The sequence below is a fragment of the Bufo bufo genome, chromosome 1 (genome assembly GCF_905171765.1).
Source record: "Bufo bufo chromosome 1, aBufBuf1.1, whole genome shotgun sequence".
In the NCBI taxonomy this organism is placed as follows: Eukaryota; Metazoa; Chordata; class Amphibia; order Anura; family Bufonidae; genus Bufo; species Bufo bufo.
This window is the reverse complement of record NC_053389.1, coordinates 480,037,817-480,062,577: the sequence shown is the minus strand read 5'-3', so window position 1 is coordinate 480,062,577 and position 24,761 is coordinate 480,037,817. Positions and strand designations below refer to the sequence as shown.

The 24,761-nt window shown below is 42.6% G+C and overlaps 1 protein-coding gene across 2 annotated transcripts in view; it reads left to right on the top strand.

Moving 5' to 3' along the window:
• The window catches only part of BEST3 (bestrophin 3), a 108,434-nt gene that overhangs the window by 61,491 nt on the left and 22,182 nt on the right, over window positions 1–24,761 (top strand). Inside the window, exon 3 of one of the 2 annotated variants that reach the window (XM_040409829.1) lies at window positions 22,282–22,376. The exons of the other annotated variant lie outside the window; for it this stretch is intronic. Coding sequence (XP_040265763.1) covers window positions 22,282–22,376 — 95 coding nt within the window. The remainder of the gene's footprint in view (window positions 1–22,281; window positions 22,377–24,761) is intronic. 2 annotated transcript variants of the gene reach the window in all.

Sequence of the window (24,761 nt, the reverse complement as noted above, 5' to 3'; positions counted from 1 at the left end):
AATGGCCAAGTCAATCACCTGACCTGAATCCGATTGAGCATGCATTTCACTTGCTGAAGACAAAACTGAAAGGAAAATGCCCCAAGAACAAGCAGGAACTGAAGACAGTTGCAGTAGAGGCTTGGCAGAGCATCACCAGGGATGAAACCCAGCGTCTGGTGATGTCTATGCATTCCAGACTTCAGGCTGTAATTGACTGCAAAGGATTTGCAACCAAGTATTAAAAAGTGAATGTTTGATTTATGATTATTATTCTGTCCCATTAATTTTGGTCCCTTAATAAGTGGGAGGCACATATGCAAACTGTTGTAATTCCTACACCGTTCACCTGATTTGGATGTAAATACCCTCAAATTAAAGCTGACAGTCTGCAGTTAAAGCACATCTTGTTTGTTTCATTTCAAATCCATTGGGTTAGTGTATAGAGCCAAAAATGTTAGAATTGTGTCAATGTCCCAATATTTATGGACCTGACTGTATAAGGAATAAAATAGAACATGTAAAAAACAAATAAAATCGGCCAAACTAGAGACCGAGAGATTAATTGCCAAAGAGAGTAAAACTAACCCTAAAATGTTCTTCAATTATATAAATGTTAAAAAGTATAAATCTGAAGGTGTCGGCCCTTTAAAGAGTAATGAGGGGGGAGTCGCAGAGAGCGATGAGGAGAAAGCAAAGCTGTTAAATATTTATTTCTCCAATGTATTCACTGAGGAAAATAAACTGTCAGATGAAATGCTGAATGTGAAAATAAATTCCCCATTAAAAGTGTCCTGTCTGACCCAGGAAGAAGTACAACAGCGACTTAAAAAGATTAAAATAGACAAATCGCCAGGACCGGATGGCATACACCCCCGTAATGTCATAGCCAGACCCTTATTTCTGATATTTGCAGACTCTATACTGACAGGGAATGTCCCACAGGATTGGCGCATAGCAAATGTGGTGCCAATATTCAAAAAGGGTCCAAAAACAGAGCCTGGAAACTATAGGCCGGTAAGTTTAACATCTGTTGTGGGTAAACTGTTTGAAGGTTTTCTAAGAGATGCTATCGTAGAGCATCTCAACGAAAATAAGCAAATAACGCCATATCAGCATGGCTTCACGAGGGATCGGTCATGCCAAACTAATTTAATCAATTTCTATGAGGAGGTAAGTTCTAGACTTGACAGCGGCGAATCAATGGATGTCGTATATATGGGGTTCTCCAAAGCATTTGACACTGTACCACATAAAAGGTTAGTATATAAAATGAGAATGCTCGGACTGGGAGAAAATGTCTGTATGTGGGTAAGTAACTGGCTGAGTGATAGAAAACAGAGGGTGGTTATTAACGGTACACACTCAGATTGGGTCACTGTCACTAGTGGGGTACCTCAGGGGTCAGTATTGGGCCCTATTCTCTTCAATATATTTATTAATGATCTTGTAGTAGGCTTCCATAGTAAAATATAAATTTTCGCAGATGACACTAAACTGTGTAAAGTAATTAACACTGAAGAGGACAGTATACTACTACAGAGGGATCTGGATAGATTGGAGCCTTGGGCAGATAAGTGGCAGATGAGGTTTAACACTGACAAATGTAAAGTTATGCACATGGGAAGGAATAATGCAAGTCACCCGAACATACTAAATGGTAAAACACTCAGTAACACTGACATGGAAAAGGATCTAGGAATTTTAATAAACAGCAAACTAAGCTGCAGTCAGCTGCTGCCAAGGACAATAAGATAATGGGTTGCATCAAAAGGGGCATAGATGCCCGTGATAATAACATAGTCCTATCACTTTAGAAATCGCTAGTCAGACCACACATGGAGTACTGTGTACAGTTCTGGGCTCCTGTGAACAAGGCAGACATAGCAGAGCTGGAGAGGGTCCAGAGGAGGGCAACTAAAGTAATAACTGGAATGAGGCAACTACAGTACCCTGAAAGATTATCAAAATTAGGGTTATTCACTTTAGAAAAAAGACGACTGAGGGGAGATCTAATTACTATGCATAAATATATCAGGGGTCAGTACAGAGATCTATCCCATCATCTATTTATCCCCAGGACTGTGACGTTGACAAGGGGACATCCTCTGCGTCTGGAGGAAAGAAGGTATGTACACAAACATAGAAGAGGATTCTTTACGGTAAGAGCAGCGAGACTATGGAACTCTCTGCCTGAGGAGGTGGTGATGGTGAGTGCAATAAAAGAATTCAAGAGGGGCTTGGATGTATTTCTAATATTACAGGCTATAGCTACTAGAGAGGGGTCGTTGATCCAGGGAGTTATTCTGATTGCCTGATTGGAGTCGGGAAGGAATTTTTTATTCCCCTAAAGTGGGGAAAATGGGCTTCTACCTCACATGTTTTTTTTTGCCTTCCTCTGGATCAACTTGCAGGATGACAGGCTGAACTGGATGGACAAATGTCTTTTTTCGGCCTTATGTACTATGTTACCACTAGATTCACTGCCGTTACCAGCAGTGCACTCTGGTCCTCACGTCCTGTTTGTGTGTTTTTTTTCCCATAATCTTAGAAATAAGACATGTACAATTCTTCAGTAAATAAATTTCAGTTTTTCTTTATTTCTTTATTTTAATTTTCCTCTTCCTAACAGCCCCAAAAAAGAAGTACATTTATATATCATTTGTGCTTTTATCCCTTCAACCTTTTGTGGTATATCTCTTAATATGCATGATAACATGATACATTTTTCTCATTTACATTGATATATACAGTCAGGTCCATAAATATTGGGACATTGACACAATTCTAACATTTTTGGCTCTATACACTAACCCAATGGATTTGAAATGAAACGAACAAGATGTGCTTTAACTGCAGACTGTCAGCTTTAATTGAATTACACTGAATTTTACTGAATTACAACAGTTTGCATATGTGCCTCCCACTTATTAAGGGACCAAAATTAATGGGACAGAATAATAATCATAAATCAAACGTTCACTTTTTAATACTTGGTTGCAAATCCTTTGCAGTCAATTACAGCCTGAAGTCTGGAACGCATAGACATCACCAGACGCTGGGTTTCATCCCTGGTGATGCTCTGCCAAGCCTCTACTGCAACTGTCTTCAGTTCCTGCTTGTTCTTGGGGCATTTTCCCTTCAGTTTTGTCTTCAGCAAGTGAAATGCATGCTCAATCGGATTCAGGTCAGGTGATTGACTTGGCCATTGCATAACATTCCACTTCTTTCCCTTAAAAAACTCTTTGGTTGCTTTTGCAGTATGCTTTGGGTCATTGTCCATCTGCACTGTGAAGCGCTGTCCAATGAGTTCTGAAGCATTTGGCTGAATTTGAGCAGATAATATTGGCCAAAACACTTCAGAATTCACCCTGCTGCTTTTGTCAGCAGTCACATCATCAAGAGAACCAATTCCATTGGCAGCCATACATGCCCACGCCATGACACTACCACCACCATGCTTCACTGATGAGGTGGTATGCTTAGGACCATGAGCAGTTCCTTTCCTTCTCCATACTCTTCACTTCCCATCACTCTGGTACAAGTTGATCTTGGTCTCATCTGTCCATAGGATGTTGTTCCAGAACTGTGAAGGCTTTTTTAGATGTCGTTTGGCAAACTGTAATCTGGCCTTCCTGTTTTTGAGGCTCACCAATGGTTTACATCTTGTGGTGAACCCTCTGTATTCACTCTGGTGAAGTCTTCTCTTGATTGTTGACTTTGACACACATACACCTACCTTCTGGAGAGTGTTCTTGATCTGGCCAACTGTTGTGAAGGGTGTTTTCTTCACCAGGGAAAGAATTCTTCGGTCATCCACCACAGTTGTTTTCCGTGGTCTTCTGGGTCTTTTGGTGTTGCTGAGCTCACCGGTGCGTTCCTTCTTTTTAAGAATGTTCCAAACAGTTGTTTTGGCCACGCCTAATGTTTTTGCTATCTCTCTGATGGGTTTGTTTTGTTTTTTCAGCCTAATGATGGCTTGCTTCACTGATAGTGACAGCTCTTTGGATCTCATCTTGAGAGTTGACAGCAACAGATTCCAAATGCAAATAGCCCACTTGAAATGAATTCTGGAGCTTTTATCTGCTCATTTTAATTGGGATAATGAGGGAATAACACACATCTGGCCATGGAACAGCTGAGAAGCCAATTGTCCCATTACTTTTGGTCCCTTAACAAGTGGGAGGCACATATGCAAACTGTTGTAATTCCTAGACCGGTCACCTGATTTGGATGTAAATACCCTCAAATTAAAGCTGACAGTCTGCAGTTAAAGCACATCTTGTTCGTTTCATTACAAATCCATTGTGGTGGTGTATAGAGCCAAAAATGTTAGAATTGTGTCGATGTCCCAATATTTATGGACCTGACTGTATCTCCTATAATCTCAGAATGGTGAGCTCTTTGAGCAACTCCACTACATATGGGTAATATCTGCTTCTAAAATTCCACATCTGGTATAGACCATTAGTGTAGTAGTATTCAACTTATGTAACCATCTAGGTGTGATCGATGGAGCAACATAAATTGGGTTACTCTATATGATGGATTCCGAGTAAATTTTGAGTTGCTCTATGGCAGGGATGGCCAACCTGAGGCTCTCCAGCTGTTGTAAAACTACAACTCCCACCATGCCCTGCTGTAGGCTGATAGCTGTAGGCAGTGTGAGCATGATGGGAGTTGTAGTTTTGCAACAGCTGGAGAGCCTCAGGTTGGCCATCCCTGCTCTATGGTCATCGGGCCTATATCCCGTTCTCACTTAACCTTACTAGTGTGTGCTAAACCTTCATTCAGTAATTCACTTAATCTAGTATATAATCGTGATAGTAATTTATGCTTACCTCTCCACCCAAAAATAAAGTTAATCAACTTGTCATTCTCAACTGTCAAGTTTATCTTATTTTTTATATCCTTAATTAGTGCCTGTAACTGTGAACACCCAACAGATCCTATTCACTTTAAAGGGGTTGTCTGAGTTTTGAGAAAACTTCTCCAGTGCCCCAAATGTGATAAATTATAAAAGAACATATACTTACCCACTAGATCCACTGCCGTTTCCAGCAGTGCGCTCCGGTCCTCACATCCGGTTTGTGTTTACAGACTGCAGCAGTGACGTAGCAGATGCAGCACATGACCATTGCAGCCAATCACTGGCTTCAGCAGAATATAGACAGCTGAGGACAGTGACCGATTGCAGTGGTAAAGTATATTATACAACTTTGACACCACTATATCCTGTAAGCAGAGGCTGGAGGTGAGGACCAGAGCTGCTGCACTGGAAACGGTATGGGACTAAGTGACGAGTATGTGATCTGTTGTTCTTTTATTACATTTGGTGGCAATGGGAGAGTTGTCTTATAACTCAGGCAACTCCTTTAATTGAATCGTTTTAATTGTCATCATGGTGTCTTTAATTTTACACGACAAAATTGCAGAGCAATTTGCCCAGATTTTTTAAATGGAATTTGTGATGGAGGTTCCTATTGGAGCCGCCACAGTACAGTATATGTGGACACAGCCACAGCTTTCACATTATAGTTCAGCTCCTGACTACCTAACCACATGACAAAATACAGTCCAGAATTTAGAAAGTCTGGCATTGTCCTGCACACAGCATTATTACTGTGCTGGAAACACTATTAGGCTTTTCTTCTAGTTACAGGAGTTAGAAATAGTGGCAGTACTCTATGGATACCATAAGGTCTTAGTGTGGGGACAATGAGTTGTCAGCATTATTATTTGGAATGATTTAGGGGTGTCAATATCTTTGAGAACGCTCTCTGGTATACATCTGAAATGTTTACAGCAGAAATCTGAATTTCAGTGGCAGATTACCACCACTGATTAAAATGAACTGCAGATTTGCCTTGGACACATCGTTACGGTATAAACATACCTGAGCACTGTGGCCTTCTAACTGTTCTAATTAGCAATATATGTGAACTAAAAGGCTGGGTTCACACGGTCGTTGCGGGAAAATGTGCGGGTGCGTTGCGGGAACACCCGCGATTTTTCCGCTCGAGTGCAAAACATTGTAAAATTCTTCACAGAAGTTCGGGCTTCGGATCGGTGTTCTGTAGATTGTATTATTTTCCCTTATAACATGGTTATAAGGGAAAATAATAGCATTCTGAATACAGAATGCATAGTAAAACAGCGCTGGAGGGGTTAAAAAAAATAAAAAAAATTTTTTAACTCACCTTAGTCCACTTGATCGCGTAGCCCGGCATCTCCTTCTGTCTCCTTTGTTGAACAGGACCTGTGGTGAGCATTAATTACAGGAACAGGACCTTTGATGACGTCACTTCGGTCATCACATGATCCATCACCATGGTAAAAGATCATGTGACGTACCATGTGATGACCGGAGTGATGTCATCAAAGGTCCTGTTCCTGTAATTAATGCTCACCACAGGTCCTGTTCATCAAAGGAGACAGAAGGAGATGTCGGGCTACGCGATCAAGTGGACTAAGGTGAGTTAAATTATTTTTTATTTATTTTTTAACCCCTCCAGCGCTGTTTTACTATGCATTCTGTATTCAGAATGCTATTATTTTCCCTTATAACCATGTTATAATGGAAAATAATACAATCTACAGAACACCGATCGCAAGCCCGAACTTCTATGAAGAAGTTCGGGTTTGGGTACCAAACATGCACAATTTTTCTCACGCGAGTGCAAAACGCATTACAATGTTTTGCACTCGCGTGGAAAAATCGTGTTCCTGCAACGCACCCGCACATTTTCCCGCAACGCCCGTGTGAACCCAGCCTATGGGGCCTGCGTTGCGTGAAAAACGCAGAATATAGAGCATGCTGCGATTTTCACGCAACGCACAAGTGATGCGTGAAAATCACCACTCATATGAACAGCCCCATAGAAATGAATGGGTCTGTATTCAGTGCGGGTGCAATGCATTCACCTCACGCATCGCATCCGCGCGGAATACTCGCCCGTGTGAAAGGTGCCTAAGGGTTAGGCCTCATGCACACGACCGTTGACTTTCAATGGGTCAGTGGAAAAATCGGAAAATGCACCATTTTGCAGCCGCATCCGTGATCCATGTTTCCTGTCCGTCCAAAAAATATGACCTGTCCTATTTTTTTGACGGACAGCGGTTCACGGACCCATTCAAGTCAATGGGTCCGTGAAAAAACATGGATGCACACAAGATTGGCATCCGCATCCGTGATCCGCGGCCGTAGGTTACTTTCATACAGACGGATCCGAAAACTCATATCCGACAGTATAATCTAACACAGAGGCGTTCCCATAGTGATGGGGACGCTTCTAGTTAGAATATACTACGAACTGTGTACATGACTGCCCCCTGCTGCCTGGCAGCACCCGATCTCTTACAGGGGGCTGTGATCCGCACAATTAACCCCTCAGGTGCTGCACCTGAGGGGTTAATTGTGCATATCATAGCCCCCTATAAGAGATCAGGGGCTGCCAGGCAGCAGGGGGCAGACCCCCCTCCCTCCCCAGTTTGAATATCATTGGTGGCCAGTGTGCGGCCTCCCCCGGCCCCCCCCCTCCCTCCCTCTATTGTAATATCATTGGTGGCCAGTGTGCGCCCCCCCCCCCCTATTGTAATATCATTGGTGGCCAGTGTGCGGCCTCCCCCGGCCACCCCCCCTCCCTCTATTGTAATATCATTGGTGGCCAGTGTGCACCCCCCCCGGGCCCCCTCTATTGTATTAATATCATTGGTGGCCAGTGTGCGGCCTCCCCTCTCCCCCCCCCCCCCCGATCATTGGTGGCAGCGGAGATTCCGATCGGAGTCCCAGTTTAATCGCTCTGGGGCTCCGATCAGTAACCATGGCAACCAGGATGCTACTGCAGGCCTGGTTGCCATGGTTACTTAGCAATATTACAATATTAGAAGCATCATACTTACCTACTGGCTGCTGCGCTGTCTGTGTCCGGCCGGGAGCTCCTCCTACTGGTAAGTGACAGGTCTGTGCGGCGCATTGCTTAATGATCTGTCACTTACCAGTAGGAGGAGCTCCCAGAGCGATTAAACTGGGACTCCAATCGGAATCTCCGCTGCCACCAATGATCGGGGGGGGGGGGGGGGGGAGGCCGCACACTGGCCACCAATGATATTAATACAATAGAGGGGGGCCGGGGGGGCGCACACTGGCCACCAATGATATTACAATAGAGGGAGGGCCGGGGGGGCCACACACTGGCCACCAATGATCGGGGGGGGGGAGAGGGGAGGCCGCACACTGGCCACCAATGATATTACAATAGAGGGGGGAGGGGCGCCGACGGAGGCCGCACACTGGCCAACAATGATATTACAATAGAGGGAGGGGGGGGCGCACACTGGCCACCAATGATATTCAAACTGGGGAGGGAGGGGGGTCTGCCCCCTGCTGCCTGGCAGCCCCTGATCTCTTACAGGGGGCTATGATACGCACAATTAACCCCTTCAGGTGCGGCACCTGAAGGGTTAATTGTGCTGATCACAGCCCCCTGTAAAAGATCGGGTGCTGCCAGGCAGCAGGGGGCAGTCATGTACACAGTTCGTAGTATATTCTAACTTGAAGCGTCCCCATCACTATGGGAACGCCTCTGTGTTAGAATATACTGTCGGATCTGAGTTTCACGATGTAACTCAAATCCGACGGTATATTCTAACATAGAGGCGTTCCCATGGTGATGGGGACGCTTCAAGTTAAAATATACCATCGGATTGGAGAAAACTCCGATCCTATGGTATATTAACTCCTGACTTTACATTGAAAGTCAATGGGGGACGGATCCGTTTGAAATTGCACCATATTGTGCCAACGTCAAACGGATCCGTCCCCATTGACTTGCATTGTAATTCAGGACGGATCCGTTTGGCTCCGCACGGCCAGGCGGACACCAAAACGACTTTTTTTTCATGTCCGTGGATCCTCCAAAAATCAAGGAAGACCCAGGGACGAAAAAACGGTCACGGATCACGGAAAAACGGAACCCGTTTTTGCGGACCGCAAAAAAAAACGGTCGTGTGCATGAGGCCTTAGTAAGTGAGCCTGTGGTCATTTAGTTCCTTGCAGGACATATCTGCAGTGGTTTGCTGGACAAATCTATTTGATCACATATTTGTTAGGCATAAATAGGTCCATATTTTCCATCTTTCATGTCTCTACTATTGTGTAATATTCCTTTACAGTTAGTAGGCATGTGTGAGCTTGCACATTAAAGGGATTCTGTCACCTCGTTTTAGCCTATAGAGCTGCGGACATGCACGGCTAGATCGCCACTAGCATGTTCGCAATATACTTGTCCCATAGCGCTGTGTGCTTTTATTGTGTTTAAAAAATGATTTTATAGATATGTAAATGAGCCTGGTAAGGTGCCCAAGGGGCTGTACTAACCTCCTTGGTGCCCAGCCATGCCCCCTGTGAAGGAGCCCAGCACCGCCTGCGTCCTCTCAATCTCCTCCTAGCTCACAGTTAGATTGCCGTAATCTCGCGATGCGCAGTGGTGGCATAGTGTTCCTTCCCTGTGCTGGCATCAGCCTCAGGGAAGGAACTGCGCATCGTGAGTTTACGGCGATCTAACTTTGTGAACAAGGAGGAGATTCGGAGGACGCAGGCGGTGCTGGGCTCCTTCACAGGGGGCATGGCTGGGCACCAAGGAGGTTAGTACAGCCCCTTGGGCACCTTATCAGGCTCATTTACATATCTATAAAATCATTTTTTAAACACAATAAAAGCACACAGCGCCAGTGGCGACTCTAGGAACAATATATAGGGGGGGCACAAAGATACCACAGTCAAAAATGGGGGGGCAAAAACAAAATAAGTATATATAAATAAGATTACAAAATACGAGAGAATTGCGGTCTGCAGGGATACATTTATAATAAAACAATTTACTTACAAAAGAAGCTATTCAGTCGTCTGCTGTGCCGTCCTCTGCTTGCTTCCGCGGATTCTTTCCCCTTCTTTCTGTCTCTCGTCAGTGCGCAGGCGTACTGTTATGGTGGATCTGTGGAAGACACACTGTTATGGGGCATCTGTGAATGACACTTATTATGCCTCTCATTAGCCCTCATTATTCCTCTCATCACTCCCATATCAGCCCCCATGCCTCTCATTAGCCCCCATATCAGCCCTTATGTCTCATTAGCCCCCATATCAGCCCTTATGCCTCATTAGCCCCCATATCAGCCCTTATGCCTCATTAGCCCCCATATCAGCCTTTATGCCCCATTAGCCCCCATTATTCCTCTTATTAGCCCCCATTATGCCTCTTATCACCCCCATATCAGCCCCCATGCCTCTCATTAGCCTTCATATCAGCCCTTATGCCTCATTAGCCCCCATTATAAGCCCTTATGCCTCATTAGCCCCCATTCCTCTTATTAGCCCCCATTATGCCTCTTATCCCCCCCATATCAGCCCCCATGCCTCTCATTAGCCCCCATATCAGCCCTTATGCCTCATTAGCCCCCATTATAAGCCATTATGCCTCATTAGCCCACATTATGCCTCTTATTAGCCCCCATATGCCTCATTAGCTCCCATATGTCTAATTAGCCCCCATTATAAGCCATTATGCCTCATTAGCCCACATTATGCCTCTTATTAGCCCCATATGCCTAATTAGCTCCCATATGCCTAATTAGCCCCCATTATGTCTCTAATTAGCGCCCATATGCCTCCTTTCAGCGCCCATATGCCTCCTTTTAGCGCCCATATGCCTCATTAGCCCCCATATGCCTCATTAGCCCCCATATGCCTCATTAGCCCCATATGCCTCTAATAGTCTAATTAGCCCCCATTGTGTCTCAAATTAGCCCCCATGATGCCTCTCATTAGCCCCCATTATGCATCATTAGCCTCCATTATGCATCATTAGCCCCATTATGCCTCATTAGCCCCATATGCCTCCAATTAGCCCCCATTATGCCTCTCATGATTAGCCCCTATTATGCCCCCAGCAGCCACATTTATTATAAAATAAAAAACCACTTACCTCTCCTGCTCCTGGACAACGCCTGCAATTTTCTCTCTCCTCAGTCGACTGTGCTCTGAACTGGCGCGCACAGCGTGAGGTCACAGAGCGCCCTCACGCTGTGCGCAGCCCTGCACAGCCGACAGCCGAGGACCAGGAAGTGGTAAGTACAGAGCGTTTACCGCTTCCTGGTCCTTCGGTACTAATGAGCGGTTCCATAATGGAAGCGCTCATTAGTATTCACCGGCCTGCTTTGGGGGGAATCAGCGGGGGGGCACCTGGGGGGGCAAAGAATAACAAGGGGGGCAATTGCCCCCCCTCGCCCCCCTGTAGCGACGCCACTACACAGCGCTATGGGACAGGTATATTCCGGACATGCTAGCAGCTATCTAGCCGTGCATGTCCGCAGCTCTATAGGCTAAAACGAGGTGACAGAATCCCTTTAACCTGTGTACAGTTTCCTGCTGACCCAGGGCTCACAGTGGCTTTCCTAAGCTATGTCAGTTATCCTGACTGCCACATTTCTTACAGTGACAGTCATGTGTCAGCCATACTCAATGCTGTGCACTATGTGGACAATGCCATGATAGTTTCTAATATTACATGGAGCAGAGCAGATGGTGAACACATTAAGTCATGATTTCCAGTTATTGCATTTATATGACTACTTGGTTGAGTTGATCGAGTCTGATTAGCACATGGGCTCTGGAGGGATTTTCACGCCAATGGACCAATGCTATACAGTATTTTTTCAACTTCCTCTGCTTCAACAATGGTAAACTAGGATTTATTGTTTTCATCATCATCACCTTGTTGAACCAGTTATAAGAAAAACATGCAAAATGACAGCGTCAATTACCTAATGATTTCATTGAGGAAATATTATTAAAAGCTTTCCCCATAGGACAAGACTTTCCTATAATACAGAGACTACCAGTTAGGGTGGGTTCCCACTAGCGTTATGGAGTCCGTTATGGCTTTCAGTTATAACGGAACATAACGGAATCCATAAGACGGAAGGACGGATCCGTTTTGATTCCCATAGACTTGCATTATGACGGAATGCAAAACGGACGCCTTTAAAAGGCATTCCGTTTGCTCTCCGTACTAATAGAAGTCTATGGGAATCAAAACGGATCCGTCTGGTTCCCATTATGCAAGACGGAAAACAAAGTCCTGTCGATGATTTTTTTTTTTATTATGGTTGTTCATTTTCTTTGAAGTGTTTTATTATTTGAAAATGTAATAAAAAACGATTAAAGGCGTTTTCCAGGAATTAAATATACATGACCCATACCTCAAACGAGATCATCAGTATTATGCCTTATTCACAGTGTTTTGGTCAGTGTTTTCCATCAGTGATTGTGAACAAAAACCAGATGCGATCAAAAACACAGAACAGGAGCAGATCTTTCCCTCATACCTTATGTCTGGAGACTCTAATCCTGGTTTTGGCTCATAATCATTGATAGAAATTACTGACCAAAACACTGACATGTGAATGAGGCTTTTGGCCGAGCGCTGCAGCCTCCTCCTCCTCAGCCTGTGACGTCAAGTTATTAGGACTGAGCTGCAATATCAAGTACAGCCACTATGCAGTGTACAGCGCTGTGCTTGGCATACTTTGAAGAGGCCACAAAACTCATACGAATGTTTCTGCCACTTCAAACAGCTGAATGGTGGGGATGCCGTTAGTCAGATATTGATTACTTGCGGATAGGTCATCAATATTTCATTCCCAGAAAAGTGAACCAGGAAGGAATTTCAACAATCTTTTAATTCTTATCATCTTTGGTGATGAACTATGTTATGCTACAAACTGTTATAAATCATCATTTTGATTAGGTTGCCTAAGACATGAAAATCATGGCTGCTTTCTTCCAAAAAGACCTGTCCAAAACAGCACCACACCTGTCCACAGGTTGCTTGTGGTATTGCAGCTCCTTCTTACTCACTTCAGCGGAGTTCTGCTGTAATACTAGACATAACCCTTCAATAGGTATGATGATGTTTTTGTAAGAAAGCAACTGTGCTTTTGTAATCATGGTTAACCCTTTTAACACTGCTATATTCATGATTTTTATGGGCTGCCAAAGAACACAGCATACTGGTGGTCCCTACCCATCAGGGTGTCATGGAGGTATTAGTTATGTGGGATAGCTGAGCATAACTGCAATCACAGTCAGAGATAAGTTTTTCTCTTTTGAATTAATAATGGCATAGGTAGTGTAAAACATAGCAAAACTGAAAACGTGTGTACCCCTAAGAATAAAGACTACTCTTTTAAAAGCATATAGATCAAACATATTGCATCAATACACTATACTGTACCATTATAATAGGTATTTTAATATCGACACAAGTTTACAGTAATGGGAGCCCACTCTAGGCACCCAGCCAGAACTCTCAGGACAGCAGTAGTGGCTGCAAGAGGGCTGCAGAATGAAGCAATGTATTCCAGTTAGTGCCTTGAAACCTTCTTTGGTATCTGACCTAAGGCTGAATGCACACGGCCGTGTTCCGCGGCCGTGAGCGGTCCGTGGTATGCCGACCTGGATTCCTGCTGAGAGCAGGAGCGCACGGCGTCATTGGTTGCTATGACGCCGTGCGCTATGACGCCGTGCGCTTCATTCATTAGCTGAAAGTACTAGCTTCAAGTACTACATTAAGTACTAGTAAAGAGATATTGCAGCAGACTGAAGAGATTCAAGAGATACTGCAAGAGATTGGCTTAGAGTCTCCAACTGGCTCATCTGTGTTGTTTTTGCTGATCATTGATTGAGAAGAGGTAAGGAATTCGGTCAGCTGTTTGCTATTGTGCGTTTGCTAATGAGCCTAGCTCACTAAGGTGTTACATTTGTTGCTGGGGGAGGAGTTTGGGAAGGAGTGTGTGTATATATAGAGACAGACTCATTAGCTGGCCTAATTCATTAGCTGAAAGTACTAGCTTCAAGTACTACATTAAGTACTAGTAAAGAGATATTGCAGCAGACTGAAGAGATTCAAGAGATACTGCAAGAGATTGGCTTAGAGTCTCCAACTGGCTCATCTGTGTTGTTTTTGCTGATCATTGATTGAGAAGAGGTAAGGAATTCGGTCAGCTGTTTGCTATTGTGCGTTTGCTAATGAGCCTAGCTCACTAAGGTGTTACATTTGTTGCTGGGGGAGGAGTTTGGGAAGGAGTGTGTGTATATATAGAGACAGACTCATTAGCTGGCCTAATTCATTAGCTGAAAGTACTAGCTTCAAGTACTACATTAAGTACTAGTAAAGAGATATTGCAGCAGACTGAAGAGATTCAAGAGATACTGCAAGAGATTGGCTTAGAGTCTCCAACTGGCTCATCTGTGTTGTTTTTGCTGATCATTGATTGAGAAGAGGTAAGGAATTCGGTCAGCTGTTTGCTATTGTGCGTTTGCTAATGAGCCTAGCTCACTAAGGTGTTACATTTGTTGCTGGGGGAGGAGTTTGGGAAGGAGTGTGTGTATATATAGAGACAGACTCATTAGCTGGCCTAATTCATTAGCTGAAAGTACTAGCTTCAAGTACTACATTAAGTACTAGTAAAGAGATATTGCAGCAGACTGAAGAGATTCAAGAGATACTGCAAGAGATTGGCTTAGAGTCTCCAACTGGCTCATCTGTGTTGTTTTTGCTGATCATTGATTGAGAAGAGGTAAGGAATTCGGTCAGCTGTTTGCTATTGTGCGTTTGCTAATGAGCCTAGCTCACTAAGGTGTTACATTTGTTGCTGGGGGAGGAGTTTGGGAAGGAGTGTGTGTATATATAGAGACAGACTCATTAGCTGGCCTAATTCATTAGCTGAAAGTACTAGCTTCAAGTACTACATTAAGTACTAGTAAAGAGATATTGCAGCAGACTGAAGAGATTCAAGAGATACTGCAAGAGATTGGCTTAGAGTCTCCAACTGGCTCATCTGTGTTGTTTTTGCTGATCATTGATTGAGAAGAGGTAAGGAATTCGGTCAGCTGTTTGCTATTGTGCGTTTGCTAATGAGCCTAGCTCACTAAGGTGTTACATTTGTTGCTGGGGGAGGAGTTTGGGAAGGAGTGTGTGTATATATAGAGACAGACTCATTAGCTGGCCTAATTCATTAGCTGAAAGTACTAGCTTCAAGTACTACATTAAGTACTAGTAAAGAGATATTGCAGCAGACTGAAGAGATTCAAGAGATACTGCAAGAGATTGGCTTAGAGTCTCCAACTGGCTCATCTGTGTTGTTTTTGCTGATCATTGATTGAGAAGAGGTAAGGAATTCGGTCAGCTGTTTGCTATTGTGCGTTTGCTAATGAGCCTAGCTCACTAAGGTGTTACATTTGTTGCTGGGGGAGGAGTTTGGGAAGGAGTGTGTGTATATATAGAGACAGACTCATTAGCTGGCCTAATTCATTAGCTGAAAGTACTAGCTTCAAGTACTACATTAAGTACTAGTAAAGAGATATTGCAGCAGACTGAAGAGATTCAAGAGATACTGCAAGAGATTGGCTTAGAGTCTCCAACTGGCTCATCTGTGTTGTTTTTGCTGATCATTGATTGAGAAGAGGTAAGGAATTCGGTCAGCTGTTTGCTATTGTGCGTTTGCTAATGAGCCTAGCTCACTAAGGTGTTACATTTGTTGCTGGGGGAGGAGTTTGGGAAGGAGTGTGTGTATATATAGAGACAGACTCATTAGCTGGCCTAATTCATTAGCTGAAAGTACTAGCTTCAAGTACTACATTAAGTACTAGTAAAGAGATATTGCAGCAGACTGAAGAGATTCAAGAGATACTGCAAGAGATTGGCTTAGAGTCTCCAACTGGCTCATCTGTGTTGTTTTTGCTGATCATTGATTGAGAAGAGGTAAGGAATTCGGTCAGCTGTTTGCTATTGTGCGTTTGCTAATGAGCCTAGCTCACTAAGGTGTTACATTTGTTGCTGGGGGAGGAGTTTGGGAAGGAGTGTGTGTATATATAGAGACAGACTCATTAGCTGGCCTAATTCATTAGCTGAAAGTACTAGCTTCAAGTACTACATTAAGTACTAGTAAAGAGATATTGCAGCAGACTGAAGAGATTCAAGAGATACTGCAAGAGATTGGCTTAGAGTCTCCAACTGGCTCATCTGTGTTGTTTTTGCTGATCATTGATTGAGAAGAGGTAAGGAATTCGGTCAGCTGTTTGCTATTGTGCGTTTGCTAATGAGCCTAGCTCACTAAGGTGTTACATTTGTTGCTGGGGGAGGAGTTTGGGAAGGAGTGTGTGTATATATAGAGACAGACTCATTAGCTGGCCTAATTCATTAGCTGAAAGTACTAGCTTCAAGTACTACATTAAGTACTAGTAAAGAGATATTGCAGCAGACTGAAGAGATTCAAGAGATACTGCAAGAGATTGGCTTAGAGTCTCCAACTGGCTCATCTGTGTTGTTTTTGCTGATCATTGATTGAGAAGAGGTAAGGAATTCGGTCAGCTGTTTGCTATTGTGCGTTTGCTAATGAGCCTAGCTCACTAAGGTGTTACATTTGTTGCTGGGGGAGGAGTTTGGGAAGGAGTGTGTGTATATATAGAGACAGACTCATTAGCTGGCCTAATTCATTAGCTGAAAGTACTAGCTTCAAGTACTACATTAAGTACTAGTAAAGAGATATTGCAGCAGACTGAAGAGATTAAAGAGATACTGCAAGAGATTGGCTTAGAGTCTCCAACTGGCTCATCTGTGTTGTTTTTGCTGATCATTGATTGAGAAGAGGTAAGGAATTCGGTCAGCTGTTTGCTATTGTGCGTTTGCTAATGAGCCTAGCTCACTAAGGTGTTACATTTGTTGCTGGGGGAGGAGTTTGGGAAGGAGTGTGTGTATATATAGAGACAGACTCATTAGCTGGCCTAATTCATTAGCTGAAAGTACTAGCTTCAAGTACTACATTAAGTACTAGTAAAGAGATATTGCAGCAGACTGAAGAGATTCAAGAGATACTGCAAGAGATTGGCTTAGAGTCTCCAACTGGCTCATCTGTGTTGTTTTTGCTGATCATTGATTGAGAAGAGGTAAGGAATTCGGTCAGCTGTTTGCTATTGTGCGTTTGCTAATGAGCCTAGCTCACTAAGGTGTTACATTTGTTGCTGGGGGAGGAGTTTGGGAAGGAGTGTGTGTATATATAGAGACAGACTCATTAGCTGGCCTAATTCATTAGCTGAAAGTACTAGCTTCAAGTACTACATTAAGTACTAGTAAAGAGATATTGCAGCAGACTGAAGAGATTCAAGAGATACTGCAAGAGATTGGCTTAGAGTCTCCAACTGGCTCATCTGTGTTGTTTTTGCTGATCATTGATTGAGAAGAGGTAAGGAATTCGGTCAGCTGTTTGCTATTGTGCGTTTGCTAATGAGCCTAGCTCACTAAGGTGTTACATTTGTTGCTGGGGGAGGAGTTTGGGAAGGAGTGTGTGTATATATAGAGACAGACTCATTAGCTGGCCTAATTCATTAGCTGAAAGTACTAGCTTCAAGTACTACATTAAGTACTAGTAAAGAGATATTGCAGCAGACTGAAGAGATTCAAGAGATACTGCAAGAGATTGGCTTAGAGTCTCCAACTGGCTCATCTGTGTTGTTTTTGCTGATCATTGATTGAGAAGAGGTAAGGAATTCGGTCAGCTGTTTGCTATTGTGCGTTTGCTAATGAGCCTAGCTCACTAAGGTGTTACATTTGTTGCTGGGGGAGGAGTTTGGGAAGGAGTGTGTGTATATATAGAGACAGACTCATTAGCTGGCCTAATTCATTAGCTGAAAGTACTAGCTTCAAGTACTACATTAAGTACTAGTAAAGAGATATTGCAGGAGATAGTCAGGAGGTAGGCTGGAAGGTGGAAACAATACAAAAAAAAAAAGGTAAGATTTGTTTGATTTAAAGTTACAAATTTATTTTTTTATTTTTTTCTCCTCTTTAAAATGGCAGACTTGGTTCAGTGCAGGAATTGTTGTGCATTTATTTCATGTTCCACTCTTTGGAGATTCGGATGCTGTCAGATCTGTAGACAGTTCTCCTTACTGCAGCAGGAAATTGCATTTTTGAAAGCTGAAATATTTAAATTATCTGTTAAACAAACTCCAGCTAGGACTGCTGCAATGCCACTGCCACATTGGCAGATGGGTTAATGTAGGTTCAGGAAGTCTTAGAGTGGTGGATAGAAGACATGTCCCACAGTCGGTGGTTCTCCATAATTCATTTGCAGCACTCTCAGAATGTAAGGACAACATGGATATGGACTCAAGCACAGAGGGTGAGAAACCATCGACTCCTATGTCTAATGTATGCAACAAAAAAGATAAAGTGAAGTCTCAAAGGATGCAGCTGTTGCTGGGTGATTCAATCATAAGAAGTGTGGAGCTTAAAGAAAATGGTTTTGTGAGATGTCTCCCTGGGGCTACTGCTAGAAGAGATAGAAGACGTATTATTAATATTGTTAAGCAAGCAAAGCAGGAAGGGGACGTGGATGTTCTTGTCCATCTAGGGACAAATGACCTGGCTTGCAATGAAGTGTCAGAGGTGAAAAAATCTTTTATCACACTTGGTAATGACGTACAGGATTTTGCATCCACCATTTCATTTTCTGAAGTTCTGCCTGTGCATAATGTTCAGAATGATAGGCAGAGGCGCATAAAGGAGTTCAACATATGGCTTGGTAAAAGGGTGTCAAGAGCAAGGATTTGGCTTTGTTTCTCATGATAGCTCTACTTGGAATAGAAAGGAACTGTACAGAAAAGATGGTTTGCATCTTTCTCTCAAAGGAACAAATGTACTTAGTGAACAACTCCAAGAATTTGCGAAAGAGTATTTAAACTAGGAAGGGGGGGCAAAAGAGTGAAAATAAAAGAGTCCAATTGCCCCCCGAAACAATGCCAGAACAGGCCAGAAGCACTGAGGTTAAGAAATGATAAGCTCAGAGTCCTGTCTACAAATGCTCGCAGTTTAGGTAAAAAAATCAATGAACTTGGGTCAATAATGGCATCTGAGAATGTAGATTTAGTGGCTGTTACGGAGACATGGTTTAATGAAAGAAATGACTGGGACATAACCATACCAGGGTACTCTTTATACAGAAGAGACAGAGAAGGCAAGAAAGGAGGAGGAGTGGCCCTGTATGTGAAAGATAGCATTAAATCTAACCTAATACAAGTTGGTGAGGCCAACATAGAGTCAGTTTGGGTTACGTTGCAGTTTGCTAACCATGCAGTAACTCGTGTAGGTGTGATATATAGACCACCTGGTCAAGTTAAAGAACTAGATGATCTACTAGTTGAAGAAATAGCTAAAATGACAATGAAAGGAGAAGTTATCATTATGGGAGATTTCAATCTTCCAGATATAAACTGGAAAACCAAAATAGCAAGTTCTACCAGGAGTACAGATATTCTAAATTCCCTACTGGGGTTATCTCTACAACAAGTGGTTGAGGAGCCAACCCGGAGGGAGGCCATTTTGGATTTGGTATTCACAAACGGGGATTCGGTATATGATGTCATTGTAGGCGAAACCTTGGGATCTAGTGATCACCAGTCAGTGTGGTTTAATATAAGAACTGTGAAAGAGTCCCACCAGACAAAAACAAAAGTTTTAGATTTTAGAAAAACAGACTTTTCAAAAATGAAATTAGTCATAAATGAGTCCTTATCAGACTGGAACGGATTACATGGAGTCCAGGAGAAATGGGACTACTTAAAAGGTGCATTATTGAAGGCAACAGAAAATTGCATTAGACTCGTCAGTAAAAGCAAAAAAAGGAGGAGACCAATGTGGTACTCAGCAGAAGTGGCCCAAATCATTAAAAATAAAAAGCTAGCATTTTGTAATTATAAAAAAACCCAGAGCAATGAAGATAAGGAAATCTACAAGATTAGGCAGAGAGAGGCCAAGCAAGTTATAAGAACTTCTAAAGCGCAGGCAGAAGAAAAACTAGCTCAGTCTATGAAAAAAGGGGATAAGACATTCTTCAGATATATAAATGGAAAAAGGAAATTAAAACAAGGAATAACTAAATTAAAAACAAAGGACGGAAGGTATGTAGAAGAGAATAAAGGGCTAGCCGACTGCCTTAATGAATACTTCTGTTCAGTTTTTACAAAAGAAAAAGGAGAAGGACCTCCACTAGAAAGAATGACTATTAAATCGTTTGATGCATGTATCTTTACAGAGGAAGATGTTCTAAGTTTGCTGTCTAAGGTGAAGACAGATAAGTCACAGGGGCCTGATGAGATACACCCAAAATTATTAAAAGAGCTTAGTGGTGAGCTGGCAAAACCGTTAACAGATTTATTTAACCAATCATTAGTAACAGGAGTCGTCCCGGAAGATTGGAAATTGGCAAATGTCGTGCCCATTCACAAGAAAGGTAGTAGGGAGGAATCGAGCAACTATAGACCAGTGAGTCTGACATCAATAGTAGGCAAATTAATGGAAACCCTATTAAAGGATAGGATTGTGGAACATCTAAAATCCCATGGATTGCAAGATGAAAAACAACATGGGTTTACTTCAGGGAGATCATGTCAAACAAATCTTATAGATTTTTTTGACTGGGTGAATAAAATAATAGACGGTGGAGGTGCAGTAGACATCGCATATCTAGATTTTAGTAAGGCTTTTGACACTGTCCCACATAGAAGACTTATCAATAAACTGCAGTCATTGAGCATGGACTCCCATATTGTTGAGTGGATTAGGCAGTGGCTGAGTGACAGACAACAGAGGGTTGTAGTCAATGGAGAACATTCAAAACAAGGTAATGTTACCAGTGGGGTTCCACAGGGATCTGTACTGGGACCGATTTTGTTTAATATCTTCATAAGTGATATTGCAAAAGGCCTCGCTGGTAAGGTTTGTCTTTTTGCTGATGACACAAAGATATGTAACAGGGTTGATGTTCCTGGAGGGAAACGCCAAATGGAAAAGGATTTAGGAAAACTAGAAGAATGGTCAGAACTCTGGAAACTGAAATTTAATGTGGATAAGTGCAAGATAATGCACCTGGGGCGTAAAAACCCAAGGGCAGAATATAGAATATTTGACACAGTCCTGACCTCAGTATCTGAGGAAAGGGATTTAGGAGTAATTATTTCAGAAGACTTAAAGGTGGGAAGACAATGTAATAGAGCAGCACGAAATGCCAGCAGAATGCTTGGATGTATAGGGAGAGGTATAAGCAGTAGAAAGAGTGAAGTGCTTATGCCGCTGTACAGAACACTGGTGAGACCTCACTTGGAGTATTGTGCGCAGTACTGGAGGCCATATCTCCAGAAGGTTATAGATACTCTAGAGAGAGTTCAGAGAAGAGCTACTAAACTAGTACATGGATTGCAGGATAAAACTTACCAGGAAAGGTTAAAGGACCTTAATATGTATAGCTTGGAAGAAAGAAGAGACAGAGGGGATATGATAGAAACTTTTAAATACATAAAGGGAATCAACTCGGTAAAGGAAGAGAGCATATTTAAAAGAAGAAAAACTACCACAAGAGGACACAGTTTTAAATTAGAGGGGCAAAGGTTTAAAAGTAATATAAGGAAGTATTACTTTACTGAGAGAGTAGTGGATGCATGGAATAGCCTTCCTGCAGAAGTGGTAGCTGCAAATACAGTGAAGGAGTTTAAGCATGCATGGGATAGGCATAAGGCCATCCTTCATATAAGATAGGGCCGGGGGCTATCCATAGTATTCAGTATATTGGGCAGACTAGATGGGCCAAATGGTTCTTATCTGCCGACACATTCTATGTTTCTATGTTTCTATGCCGCCGCTGCACTACAGTAATACACTGGTATGATCTATACCAGTGTATTACTGTAGTGCAGCGGCAGCATGAAGTGCACGGCGTCATAGCAACCAATGACGCTGTGCGCTCCTTCTATCAGCGGGAATCCAGGTCGGCATACCACGGACCGCTCACGGCCGCGGAACACGGCCGTGTGCATTCAGCCTAACTGAAGAAATGGTTAGGGTGTGAATCACTGCATAGATAGATAGATATGAGATAGATAGATATATTTCTATATATTTTTGTATCTGTGTATGTATATTTGTTTTTCTGTATCTGTATGTATGTACTATGTGTATATTAGACCATATTTTGGTATGGACCCTATGATAAGTTGTGACACGTAACTATTTCCACTTGTAACAGAAATTTGCCATTCTGTATTTACTCTTGGCAGACAAATTGTCACTTTAGCAAAAAGAATGTTGTGTCCATGTATGCTCATGTTTGTACCTATATACATAATCAGCACAAGTGAATAAAATATCAACCTTCAGAAGCCTTACAGTCTTCTTACTTCTGCTGCAGATTTTTTCTTACAGATACTCAAAAACGTTATTTTGAAAAGCTAGCACTTTACTGTGACAGATATGCAGAACAAATCCCAGTTACCTTTGTCCTAGGTAAGTGGTCACCACTGCTGGAATGATCCACACACAGCAGCTTTGGTTGTGAAGGTGTGGTGCACGCTGCATGCAGCTGAGCGGGCACTAGAGACGGTAGTGGTCATGCTTAGCAGGTTGTGCAGAAAAGCACTAGCAATAGTCCACAGTAACCAATCAAATACTTGTTTCCTAACCTGTACTTGCAAAATGAAATCTGATTGGCTGCTTTAACCACCGACAGCATTGCTATTTGTAGTATATATTTTATATAGGGCCCCCAATACTTCTGACTCTATTAAATCAGTTTACTCATGTGACACAACATTATTATGGAAAAGTAAATCAGATGTATACTGATTAATCAGGTCTCTGTCAGGAAGTAAAGCTGTCCTCGTGGATGTGCGTGGAGATTTAAAAGCACCAGGCCAGCATCCCATAAAAGTAGTTAAAGGGGTTATCCATGAATTTGCAATTGATGACCTATCCTCAGGATAGGTCATCAATATCAGATCAGCTGGGGTCCAACTCCCGGCACCCCCGCAAATCAGCTGTTTGAAGAGGTAACGGCACTTCTGCTTAAAAATGACCTGCACATCATCTCCTTTGTAGAGGCGGGCAGTGAGTGCCAGGAGTCAGACCCCCACAAATCTGATAAGGACAGGTCATCAGTAACGCAGCACTGCACAACTCATTTAAACATGATGTATACTCCCAAGGGTACTCCAACATTCTTTGCTTTAAAGGGGTTGTCTCATCTCATACAATGGGGGCATATCGCTAGGATATGCCCCTATTGTCTTATAGCTTCGGGTCCCACCGCTGGGACCCATACTTATATCGGGAATAGAGCCCCACAAAGTGGTGATTGGAGGATTCCGGTATGGGCACCACCAATCGCTCTTCATATAAAGTTAGGCCTCTTTCACACTACCGTATGGCTATTTCAGTGTTTTGCGGTCTGTTTTTCGCGGATCTGTTGCGTTTTTTGTTTCCGTTGTGTTTCCGTTTCCGTTCCGTTTTTCCGTATGGCATATAAAGTATGCAGTAATTACATAGAAAAAATTGGGCTGGGCATAACATTTTCAATAGATGGTTTCGCAAAAATGGAATGGATACGGAAGACAAACGGATGCATTTCCGTATGTGTTCCGTTTTTTTTGCGGACCCATTGACTTGAATGGAGCCACGGAACGTGATTTGCGGGCAATAATAGAACATGTTTTATCTTTCAACGGAACGGAAATACGGAAACGGAATGCATACGGAGTACATTCCGTTTTTTTTGCGGAACCATTGAAATGAATGGTTCCGTATACGGAATGCAAAAAACGGCCCGCAAAACGGAAAAAAAAACTGTAGAAAGAGGCCTTAATAATGCCAAGTCAAGCTGTTGATTTTGCCTCCAGATTCTTCAGATATGAATTAGATCAAGCTTCTTTAGGAAGTGACAGAATTTTTTTTTTTTTATTCATTTAATCCCTACCTTACATCTTAAATTGAACCTGTCACCATGAAAATCCAGTGTAATTTGCAAGCACTATGTTATAGAACAGGAGGAGCTGAGCAGATTGATATATTGTTTTATGGGGAAATATTTAGTAAAGCGTGTGGGTGGTGTTATGATTCCATGACAGCATTCAATGTATGCTTAGTCATGCAGATAGCTGTCAATCTACTTCTAAGCATAAAAAGAGCAGAGATTTAAAATGTGTAAATAACAAGGTTTGTTTCCCATTAAACTACAACAGATACCACAGGACACCTTCATGTCTTGATGGGTCAGAGTAGGTTTGTTAGGTGGATTTTATATTATAAATGATCAGTGTATTCAGATTGTGCTTATTTGGTAATTGGAGTTTGAGAAGTTGGTAACACAAAATTTTTGACTTTGTTACTTTTGAAAACTGGTTTAAAATACAATCTTTTATCTATATTTAATATGTACCTTAGGATGTTCCATTCTATTTAAGTCACATGCTGTAGTGCATGAAACACTTTTATAATATTAACCATTAACTTTCGACATTTAAGATCAATTTTGCATGGATTTTCTGAAGGCACAATGAAAAGGTATCCTAACTTGTACAGTCAATATAAGTATCCAATACATGGGATCGAACTTTAAAGGCTATTTACACCTTTAGGGGGAGTGCCCGCCCCTTTAACAGTGACTTCCACAGTGCCCGCCCCTTTAACAGTGACTTTCACAGTGCCCACCCCTTTAACATTGACCACCCCTTTAACAGTGACCTTCATAGTGGCCCCCCCTTTAACAGTGACCTCCACAGTACCCACCCCTCTAACAGTGACTTTCACAGTGTCCGCCCCTTTAACAGTGACCTCCACAGTGTCTGCCCCTTTAACAGTGACCTCCACAGTGTCTGCCCCTTTAACATTGACCTC